The sequence below is a fragment of the Chroicocephalus ridibundus genome, chromosome 3 (genome assembly GCF_963924245.1).
Source record: "Chroicocephalus ridibundus chromosome 3, bChrRid1.1, whole genome shotgun sequence".
NCBI lineage: Eukaryota > Metazoa > Chordata > Aves > Charadriiformes > Laridae > Chroicocephalus > Chroicocephalus ridibundus.
The window spans coordinates 64947778-64959044 of NC_086286.1; the positions used below are offsets into that span (position 1 = coordinate 64947778).

Here is an 11267-nt window from a genome sequence, read left to right on the forward strand (position 1 = left end):
TGTGACTGGTGAATCTATGGCATAATTCATGTTTCCTTGTAGCTGAGGGATTGCAGAGGGACAGACTCCCACCTGTCCTTAAATTTAATCCTTGCATGACATGCTTTGTTAACTGGAATACTGGTGTTACCAGTCTGGGATTGATTTGGTGCTACGCTGTGTGTGTACGCTTGCCACAAATGGAAGGTGGCGAATCCTAGCATGAGGTGAAGAGACTCATTCCTTGATACTTCACTTTTCTTCCTTCATTAATTTATTGGTTTGGCGCCTCATTTGGAATCTTTTTGCTGATTTTGAAGGCCATAGCAGTTCCATGTTCATGCCTTGAGGGGCTGCATGCTTCAGCTAAGGTGCTTCCGTAGGAAGTTTATTTGGTGCCGCTGGACTGCAGCGTGCTCTCTTCGTAAGGAGGCACTGGGTCTGGAGAGAGCTCAATGTGAGCCTCATCCATGGAAGTCTTCATGGTGGCCTCCTCATAGGATGGAGGCAAACACACAGTGAGGAACGTGGCATCAGGGACCAGAGTGGAGTATTGGAAACTCTGTTCGCTGTTCCAGGGTAGCACGGAAAGGAAATTGGACACGTCGTGCTCGGGCAGGGCCTCGGGGAGGTCAATGCTGAAGATCTGCCCCTGCGGAGTGGGGCGCTGGCAACGGCGGTACAGGAAGAGCAGCAGGAATGCCAGGAAGAGCATCATGGTGGCAGGCAATATGATGCACAGAAATGGTTCTATGTCGTCTTTGGTTGAACTTGTCTGTTGTCTGCTCTGTAATTAAAGCAAATAGGTAGCGTGTTGGAATCCGGGAGACCTCTTTAATTGGAGAGAAAATACACGTTCTCCACCTCCCTCTGCTATCACCTAGGTGATGCTTTTCCAAGTTACCTTCAGTCTGCATTAGTGGCACTCAAGCAGTATGTTTTGCAGGCTCATGAATTGTCACATTCTATCTGCTGGTCCGTTAAAAAAAAATTCTTTGACAAGTAGAGACAAAAGAAATGGAGACGCTGCGAAGAGTGGGGGGTTTCTGAGAAACCCTGTCTCCATGGGTGGAAAAAAACCAACAACCTGGAATTGTATGTATTTTGGTATGAAATTTTTATTACTTTTTGTATTGTGCTGGGACCAGTCCTCTTTGTGAGAGGTCGGTTAAGCTTTTAAAACTTGGGAGAACACTGAATTGCAGAGGAATAGGGTTGGCAATCCACCATCTAGTATTGTTTCTTTCTATTTGGAAACTGCACTGAGTACTTTAAAGAACAAATATTATGACAACTGTCCCTTTCTCAGGACCCACTGCCCACAATACCTGTTCTTTGGGCTGTTCTAACCTTATAGGACAGCCCAAAATAAAACACAGTGTGCTAGGACAGCCTGGACTGGGGCTCTTTCTTGAGCTTGTTCTGCCAGCTATCCAAGAATCACTTTCCCTGTTTAAAATTGTGGAAAAAGAACTTGTGATGTAAGAGTAATAGCAGCTGTGACTATCTGGTCAGCTTCATCTCCTGCAAAATGTAGCACAACATACCTCTGTCACACAGCTTTTATAATTGCACTGTAGAGTTAACAGGAGTTACAAGATATTTTTTAAAAAAATAAAATTTGTGCTCTTCTGTTGTATTAACTTCACTTTTAAAATTTACTATATCTTATTAACAGTCTGACTTTATCTAGCTCTAGCTTCTAATAACTGACTCTCACCCCCTCTCTAGATTAAACTCTGAGTAAAAGCCCAAACCCTAAAATGTTGTTTATTATCAAATTGTTCCCTTTGTAAGTACTTGAAGACTGTAATCAGATGGCATTTCCACATTTTTATGGTGAGACTAAACAGGTCAATAGATCAGATTTCCTTTATTTTGAACAAAGGCAGCTTTTCAAGCGAGGAGAACTTTAGTGGTTCTTTCCTCAAAGCATTTGGAAGCAGGGATGCCAATGAGCTGTTGGAGGTCATGGCTTTGTGGAAAGGGACAGTAACTCCAGTGCCCCCTTCTTAGTCTATGAAAACTTTCTTTGCTTATTCTACCAAGAATCACAGTCATTTTTTTAGCTACAAAACCACACTGTAACTTACAGTCAACTGGTTATCTACCAGGCATTTGTTACCTTTCCAATTCTTTGTTGTATTACAAAATTCTTAGTATGTGTTCATGCCTGAGAAAATTAAAGTAAATAGGTTTTGACTTCTAACAAATAGTGTAGGGGAGACTTCAGCTTTTTTTCCTGAGGTAATGTGGTCTGAGGCCAAAGCCATTAAAGTAATTTTAAAATGCATTGAAACTACTGAGGATTAGCTATTAAGCTTTTTTTTCCCCAGCTGTCTTTTGCCACAAAAATGCATACTAAAGAACTGTCTCATATTTACTGATCATTTATTAAAGAGTATCTGGCAGTACAAGCTGTTGTCTTACCTGATCATTAAATGAGCTACAGGAAACAACAGAGTTGGAAGAAACTGTTCGGCTATTATTCTAATGCAGGCGTTAAATCATCTTTAAAAAAAGGAGGGGATTTTCTTAAAAATGTTTGTTAATGCTTTATTATTGTGTCTTATGATGTGCATAAAACACTTCTCAGGAAAAACGAGAAAAAGCATTCAGTATTATGTTTGTGCATTATGTATATTGAGAGGCTGATACTGTTATGTTACTAATGCTTTTATAATAAGTATTTAGAAGAGCTGGGCTTATATTGGGAAGCATTATTCATGATCAGTGGAGATCATGAATCTCTTTTGTGATTGAAGTGTAAGTTTTGGGTTTAGGTTGTAGGGAGCAGGCTTTCAGTTGGTTTGAAGCGATGTTCTTTGCATCTGTGAGTTGTGGACTATCATGGCTGTGAGGTGGCTGTGAGGATAGAGGGTGAGATTCCCAGTGTTTCCTACATGAAACTAGTAAAAGGGATATAAAGCCCGGATTCTTGTACCTTTAAACTCAGTGCAACTTCCCTATGAATTTCACTGAAAGGAAGCTGATGTTTTAAGTAGTGGCCAGGGACGGTGTGTCCTTCGTGTGCTGGTGGAAGCACAGACTAGTGTTATGGTTGCCTGACGTGTCCTGTTATAAGACGTGGCCTCATACAGAGATTGGATTTTTGATAATCCACAGGCTGGTGAGGAGACAGAGGGACTGGTGGGTTGAATGTGGATTTGAAGCACAGGATAAGAACCAATATTCCTGAAGTGAGGAGCTGCAGACTCGTTGGGAGAGGGTGGAGTGGAGAAGGGTGAGGATCAGAACTGTGCAGCAGCCTGGATGGAGAGCCTTGGCTTGTGAGGATATACCCAAGATGCAAAGCTGTGGGGAGGAAAGCCAAAAGAGAGCCAAGAATGAGGGCAGTAGGATTGGATAGGACCGAGAAGAGAAGCCTGTGGAGCAAATGGTGGGGCTCCTCTCTCACTGTGCCAGCCACATTCTCTTTGCAAAACATGGAAAAGGAAAGGGCTAGTGATGAACTGGGAGGCAGGGGAAGGAAAGATTAAGCTTGATGGAAAGAATTAACAAATGGTCTTGGGTCTCGGGGGAATACTTTGTTCCAAAGCCTCAACTAGAACCCAGCCATCTTGAGTCTTGCAAAGAAATACCTGTCAACAGAAATATGTAAAATGTATTATTGTTGGGGGGTCCAATTTGCATTTAATGGTAAGAAAATGGAAGAAGAAAAACTATTGCCTATGGCCATAGCACCCTGAGAATGCCTGATCTTGTCTGATCTTGGAAGCTAAGCAGGGCTGGGCCCAGTTAGTACTTGGATGGGAGACCACCTGGGAATACCGGGTGCTGTAGGCTTATAGATTTGGCACTTCAGGGCATGCTCTAGTGACAGAGATTGTAGGGTTTTTTTTTTGTGTGTGTATGGTTGGACTTGATGATCTCAAAGGTCCTTTCCAACCGTGAAGATTCTATGATTCTATTTGTAGTATGAGCTGGCTCGGATGGCCACAGTCTATGAAGCAGGTAGGAAAGGACAACCTAGATTCATTTGGGTGTCAGCATGCAGCATGGTTACTGCACTGAAAGCCTTTCTTTTTTTTTTTTTTAAAAGCCTTCCATGAGTAACCTGTAACATTGTTTCTAAAGTTGCAAGTTCAAGTCCTCAAGACTGAATAAGTGCCAGCATTTTGGAAATCTTTGAATCCTTAATTTGATCCACAAGGCACATCATTTTTAAATACATTATTGTGTACAAAGTGCCTACTCTAGGGTTGTGATAGATGGCTTAGGGAAGAAGATCACGGAACCTCAGGGTAATGTTTTGCAGGATATGTAGAGGATGTAGTGACTGAGTCGTTGGGAGACTTGGGGAAGAGAGAGGACTGTCTGCTAGTTGGGGACAGTGAATGCTGTTCTGGGGAGCTGTATTCCTGTCTCTGTTACTGAATGCTCTGGGTGGGGGGAGGGGGGCAAGACAGTTCATCTGAGGGGTTTGTTGTGTGTTATTCGTTAGTTATACTTCGCTTTGAGTGCCTGGGTTGAGATCCCTGGATCTGGTTTGCAGAAAATCATAGAATCATAGAATCATAGAATCATAGGGTTGGAAGGGACCTCTGGAGATCATCTAGTCCAACCCCCCTGCCAGAGCAGGGTCACCTAGAGCAGGTTACTCAGGAACATGTCCAGGTGGGTTTTGAATGTCTCCAGAGATGGAGACTCCACCACCTCTCTGGGCAGCCTGTTCCAGTGCTCTGCCACCCTCAGGGTAAAGAAGTTCCTCCTCATGTTTAGGTGGAACTTCCTATGTTCCAGTTTGTGCCCATTGCCTCTTGTCCTGTCCCCGGGCACCACTGAAAAGAGCCTCGCCCCATCGTCCTGACACCCACCCTTTAAGTATTTATAAGCGTTGATAAGGTCACCCCTCAGACGTCTTTTTTCCAGACTGAAGAGACCCAAATCCCTCAGCCTTTCCTCATAAGAGAGGTGTTCCAGTCCCCTAATCATCCTCGTAGCCCTCCGCTGCACCCTTTCCAGCAGTTCCCTGTCCCTCTTGAACCGGGGAGCCCAGAACTGGACACAGTACTCCAGGTGCGGTCTCACCAAGGCAGAGTAGAGGGGGAGGATGACCTCCCTTGACCTGCTGGCCACGCTCCTCTTGATGCACCCCAGGATGCCATTGGCCTTCTTGGCCACAAGGGCACATTGCTGACTCATGGTCATCCTGTTGTCCACCAGGACTCCCAGGTCTCTTTCCACAGAGCTGCTCTCCAGCAGGTCAGCACCCAACCTGTACTGGTGCATGGGGTTGTTCCTCCCCAGGTGCAGCACCCTACACTTGCCCTTGTTGAACTTCATAAGGTTTCTCTCTGCCCAGATCTCCAACCTGTCCAGGTCTCTCTGTATGGCGGCACAGCCTTCCGGTGTGTCAGCCACCCCACCCAGCTTGGTGTCATCAGCAAACTTGCTGAGGGTGCACTCTATCCCCTCATCCAGGTCATTGATGAATATGTTGAACAGGACTGGACCCAGTACTGACCCCTGGGGAACACCACTCGTCACTGGTCTCCAACTAGACTCTGTGCCCCTAATCACAACCCTCTGAGCTCTATCTTTCAACCAGTTTTCTATCCACCCCACTGTCCATTCATCTAACCCACACTTCCTAAGCTTCCCTATGAGGATGCTGTGGGAGACCGTGTCAAACGCCTTGCTTAAGTCAAGGTAGACCACATCTACCGCCCTCCCCTCGTCTATCCATCTAGTCATGCCATCGTAGAAGGCTATCAGGTTAGTCAGACATGATTTCCCCCTGGTGAATCCATGCTGAGTACTTCTGATAGCTTTCCTTTCCTCCACGCGCCTTGAGATGACACCCAGAACGAGCTGTTCCATCATCTTTCCAGGGATGGAGGTGAGGCTGACCGGCCTGTAGTTCCCCGGCTCCTCCTTCTTGCCTTTCTTGAAGACTGGAGTGACATTGGCTTTCCTCCAGTCCGCAGGCACCTCGCCTGTTCTCCAGGACCTTTCAAAGATGATGGAGAGCGGCCCAGCAATGACTTCCGCCAGCTCCCTCAGCACTCTCGGGTGCATCCCATCAGGGCCCATGGACTTGTGAATATCTAGATGATCTAATTGGTCCCTCACTCGCTCCTCCTCAACCCAAGGGAAGTCGTCTTCTTTCCCTGTTACTTTATTCAATGCCTGGGACTCCTGAGGGCTGGGCCGAGCAGAAAAGACCGAAGCAAAGAAGGCATTCAGTAACTCTGCCTTCTCCACATCCTCCGTCACCATGACTCCTGCCTCATTCAGCAGTGGGCCTACAACTTCCCTGGTCTTCCTTTTGCTTCCAATATACTTGTAGAAGCTCTTTTTGTTTTGCTTGATGTCCCTAGCCAGGTCTAATTCCAAGGCGGCCTTGGCTTTCCTTGTTTCATCCCTGCACGCTCTGGTGGCATTCTTGTAATCCTCCCAAGGGGTCAGTCCCTTCTTCCACTTATTATAAACTTCCTTCTTCCACTTGAGCTTTTTCTGAAGCTCCCTGCTCAACCATGCAGGTCTCCTACGTCCCTTGGCCGATTTCTTTCTCTTAGGGATGCACCGATCCTGAGCTTGGAGGAAGTGGTCTTTGAATATCAACCAGCTTTCTTGAGCCCCTTTGCCTTCCAGAGCCCTAGCCCACGGGATCTCTCCAAGCAGTTTCTTAAAGAGGTCGAAGTTAGCCCTCCTGAAATCCAAGGTTGTAATTTTACTTCTTGTTGTTGTTTTGTGGATAGTACCCATGATCCTGAACTCAATCATTTCATGATCACTACAACCTAGGGTGCCCCCAACCTTAATGTCCTCCACCAATCCCTCTGTGTTTGTCAGTACCAGGTCCAGGAGTGCTCCTCTCCTTGTTGGCTCCTGTACCACCTGTGTCAAAAAGTTGTCATCAATGCACTGGAGGAGCCTCCTGGACTGTGCATGCCTGGCTGTGTGGTCTTCCCAGCAGATATCGGGGTGATTGAAGTCCCCCATGAGAACCAGGGCCTGCGCTTGCGAGGCTACCTTCAGTTGTCTGTAGAAAGCCTCATCAGTCTCCCCATCCTGATCAGGTGGCCTGCGTCTGTGTCTGTGTTGTGGTCTCTGAAGGTGAAAGGCGTCACCCTGAGCCTGTGAGTATTTTATTGCACTAAGGGATATGGGCAAAAATGACAGGTAGTTATGAAAGAGTTCATATCCTCGTGTTCTCTCTCAAGTGGTCTGGCAGTTGGATTAGATGATCATTGTAGGTCCTTTCCGACTGCTCTGCTTCTATTCTATTCTATTCTATTCTATTCTATTCTATTCTATTCTATTCTATTCTATTCTATTCTATTCTATTCTATTCTATTCTATTCTATTCTATTCTATTCTATTCTATTCTATTCTATTCTATTCTATTCTATTCTACTACACAAGTGCCCAGTGAGTATCTGTTCAGTAATGTGTATAAAACAAGACATAAGAAATTTGTTGTTTGAAGAAGATGAGCTAAATAAGACCCTGGGCTGTATGCTGGGGAAGGTGGGGAGAGTAGCACGTAGACTGGCTAGTAGTGAAGTGAATACCATGGCCCATGCAGTTGTGAAAGAAAAGTCAGTACATCTTACTACAATGTGCAAAATAGTAGCTTGTGAAGCAGGATTAAGGATTGGGTAATGTATGCTAACCTGTATGCTAACAGGTGATGTTAAGGACCAGTTTTTCTCAGTCCATGTTTCAAATTGTCCATAGTTTTTTAAACATGGCTAACCTTAAGCCTTAGCTTTCGTATTTGGGTGAAATAATCTGTAGGCTACTTAGTGTATTACTTGAGTAGAAATTGTTTTAAACAAGTTAATACTGTCCCCCAGATGCCCAGAACCTGAAGCATAAATCACAGGGAGTTACATGTCCATTTTGATACTGCCTCCTGCCAAACATATTATATGAACTGATTTTACATTAATATGTAGTTTAGAAAAGCTGATTAACTTCTTGTGGGTATATCCGGATATATATCAAAAGTATTGTGAGACAATTGAGCAGTATTAGTCTTTGTTTTTCTGTTGTGGTTTTCTGCCCATTTCTGGGATGAGTGGCTAAGGGGCTACAGAAGAATGTTGCAAAGATTTTGACATTAGGACTTGAAAAAAATCTTATAGGCATAAAAAAGCCCAGATTTTACAAACCCCAGAAATAACTTTAATAAAATGAAACAAAGGTCACTTAGAAAAAAAATAATATTTGCTCTGAAGTTCTAAGTTAAAACTGAAGTTCTAAACTGAACTAAAACTAACTTCTAAAACTGAGGCTCTAAAATGAGAAAAGGAACCCGTGTGTATAGGTATCAGAAATAACTGCCAGAACTGGAAAATAAAATGATCTAGAAATAAAACTGAATCTTGAGTAATTGAAATGAAAGTGTAAACAACTAAACCAACTGCAGAACATATATAAAATAAAATCCTCTACTGTTTAACACCTGGAAATGTATGAAGTAACTGAGGGAATTACTTCATAGTGTTTTCTTGACTGGTTTAGTTTTGATGCTGCTGCTTCACTGGAGGTCAGCATGCTCTGCCTGTGTCATCACAAACTGCTATTGTCAGGTTTGGAATTGACAACAAGAAGACTCCGACTTTCCGCATGAAATAAGCTACAGGCACATAAATACAGGGAAAATAGCCTTTATAAAGAGAAAGGCAGAAAAGGGCATGGGGGTAAAAGAGATTATGTTTCTAGAAAGGCCTCTGTTTTCCCAGGACTGATTTTTAGTAGTATGCTGTGGCCATTGTAGGCTCATGTTTATTCTTTTCATTTATATCTTTGTAGGGACTGAAGCAGAGGGTCAGCTTTCCAAAACACTGAGCACAGACTAGAAGTAGTAAAGCCTTTCATTAGTAATCTGTCTGTCTACATTTTTTTTTTAACATGCTGAGCATGTACAGTTGCCAGCTTACAGATTATGTGACCTATATCGGTTTAGATGAGCTTTGACTCGTGCCTGTTGATAAAGGAATGAAATGCAGAGTGCGGCCCAGTTGCGTGGCACTTCCATGATGAATAAAGGAATGGCTTTAGAATTTAACTCTTTGCATAGACAAAAGAAGCCCAGTACCTGGCTTTGAAGGGAATGACCTAATAAGACCAAACATGAGTTTAAAGAAAGCTTTTGTGTAAGGATAGAAAAATCACAGTTTATTTTGCTTACTTAAATTCCCATTGAAGCGATTGTTTGATTGGTGCTAGGATTTATGATGTTGTTAATGATTTGCTAGGGTACTCATAACTTTATTAGAATTATTTTTATTGACATAGCCCGTATTTATACTAATATCTTTTGAAGTTGAATCAGGAAACCAATACTTCTGAAATGTTTTAAGTGGATTTGGAACAAAGTCTGCTTTGGAGTCATAGGCTGTGGTCCACACATAGGTGCTTTTCCAAGCTCCATCCTGCTTCTTAAAGATGATTCATTATTGCTTGTAAAAAGCAAAAACATATAACTCTGGCAAATAAAAAACATTCTGATGTGTTTTTGTATACATTAATAATGATACATAACTTTAAAGTGAGCTTAGACATACACTGAGTTTTCAAATACTTGTCAGCTTGTGACTCTGGTGATGCTCTCTCACTATCAGACAAAACCAGTCTCCAGGTGTGAAGACATTGCCATTCTAACTCTGGCAGTGTTGCTGATGAGGCAGACTGTTAAATTTTGAGAGGCATTTAAAGACTACTTTTTCTCTTAACCCCCCCATTCCTACCCCTTTTTACTTCACAACGGTACACTTGTTATCTCAGCTAAGGAGTGTGGACAGTTCATTTGCGAATGCTACTTGTCTCAGACAATTACTGGGGATATATGTGCACCTTAAATTATTATTTCTGATCAGACAATCCCTTCCGCTGTGTCCCAGACAAAGCCAGAAAGGCAGGCTGTGTTTTTTATCTCCAAGGGCTACTTCCCTCCCCCACTTGCCTGCATGTGATCCTCTCTCGCAGAAGTAATCAGCGCACAGCTTAGGGAACAAGAGTTCGTTGCTGACTGCCGCTGACTCTTAACATCTGCAGAAAGGCTTCATGGGACCAGATCCAAAGCGTAAACATGCATTTAAAAGAAAGGAAATCAAGGAATAGCAGAATGCATTATGCTTAAAAGAAATAATTAAACTTCTTTACCTGCTGCTCCAGGAAGATTTTTCTATTTACTGTTTTTCTTTCCCCACAAACGTGTTTAAAACAACTTAACAGCACTAAAGAAATGCTCTGACTCTATGTAATTGAGCAGTACTGCTCTGATACGTCCCAATACCCAGGTATTTACTCTGTGCTATACACCGAGGCGTTAAACAGACGAGCACACACATGCAAAGTCAAAGGATGTGCCACAGAGACGAGCAGGGGGGTACAGACCTGAAGCTCAGTTTCCAGAAGCGGCCCACCTGGTTCACTGTTGAGCCAGTCATAGTTTCCCCTGTCAGCGTGTCCAAATTTTCTCCAGCTGCTGCCCAAGAGCCACCTCATACTTTCATTAATCTGGTCTTCTGCCTTCGTGTCTCCACCTTGCTTCGCTGCTTGCGACTGCGTCCCCGCCTCCCAGCCTTGACCCAGCTGGGCTGCTCTCAGCTAATGATCCCTCTTAAATGATATCCCGTTTATAGTGGAAAAGAAAAAAAGAAGTTAGACACCCCCCCTTTACTCGTCAGGAAGCCAGGCAAATAGATCTCAGAGCCGCTCTCCACTTCCAACTCAATCTCTCTGGATTTGCTTCAGTGGCCTACATTACCAGCAAAGCTGGCATCAGGTATCAGGGAGCCGGGACTGACAGCCCTCTGATTGGAGCACTCCCTGCATTAGGATTATTAAAAGGGGAATTTGCATGTGAATCTGAGCCCACACGGTCATGATTCCGCGTGGATAAATAACGCTCTATATTTAGGTATCTAATAAACACTTTTTCCCAACAAAATAAAATAAATAAGACCCATGCTTGTGTGTCGAGAGCTGAGGTTCCCCCTCAGCTACACGGTGCAAGGAGGAACCATGATCCAGGCAGGTTTTTCCTCCCTGTTGCTGGAACATACAGTAAATAGTGAGGGCGGTTTCTGGGTAGAGAGGCAGGGACACAAGGCTAAATGCTGCGCTGAATTATTTAGCAGCGTTAGGATGTAGATGTTAATGATAAATCCAGAGAGAGAGCTCTGCCAGGAAAGCTTTGGTCACTGAGAGTATGTGATGGATTTCAGTAATAACGAGTTGTCAGTTCAGTTAAATCAGGACTCGTTTATAGCTTTCTAGGATATGCATTGTTAAATGGCAGTTGTTTC

At 43.7% G+C, this 11267-nt stretch overlaps 1 protein-coding gene and 1 pseudogene across 1 annotated transcript; one reads left to right on the top strand and one right to left on the bottom strand.

Annotated features, from left to right (window-relative positions):
* Window positions 1–367: 367 nt before the first annotated feature.
* Window positions 368–10464, bottom strand: SMIM28 (small integral membrane protein 28). The gene is made up of 2 exons (XM_063329264.1): window positions 10354–10464; window positions 368–766 (listed from the first exon to the last, which is right to left on the bottom strand). The coding sequence occupies exons 1-2, from the start codon at window positions 10462–10464 to the stop codon at window positions 368–370; spliced, it is 510 nt and encodes a 169-aa protein (XP_063185334.1).
* On the top strand, window positions 3668–3786 carry LOC134514011 (5S ribosomal RNA; annotated as a pseudogene).
* Window positions 10465–11267: the final 803 nt, after the last annotated feature.

Excerpts from the sequence above, each read along its gene's own strand:
- SMIM28 (XM_063329264.1), bottom strand. The coding sequence starts at position 10,464 with ATGAGGTGGCTCTTGGGCAGCAGCTGGAGAAAATTTGGACACGCTGAC. Across the intron at positions 767-10,353 it reads TTCTGGAAACTGAGCTTCAG|AGCAGACAACAGACAAGTTC; the intron begins GTCTGTACCCCC and ends CTTTAATTACAG.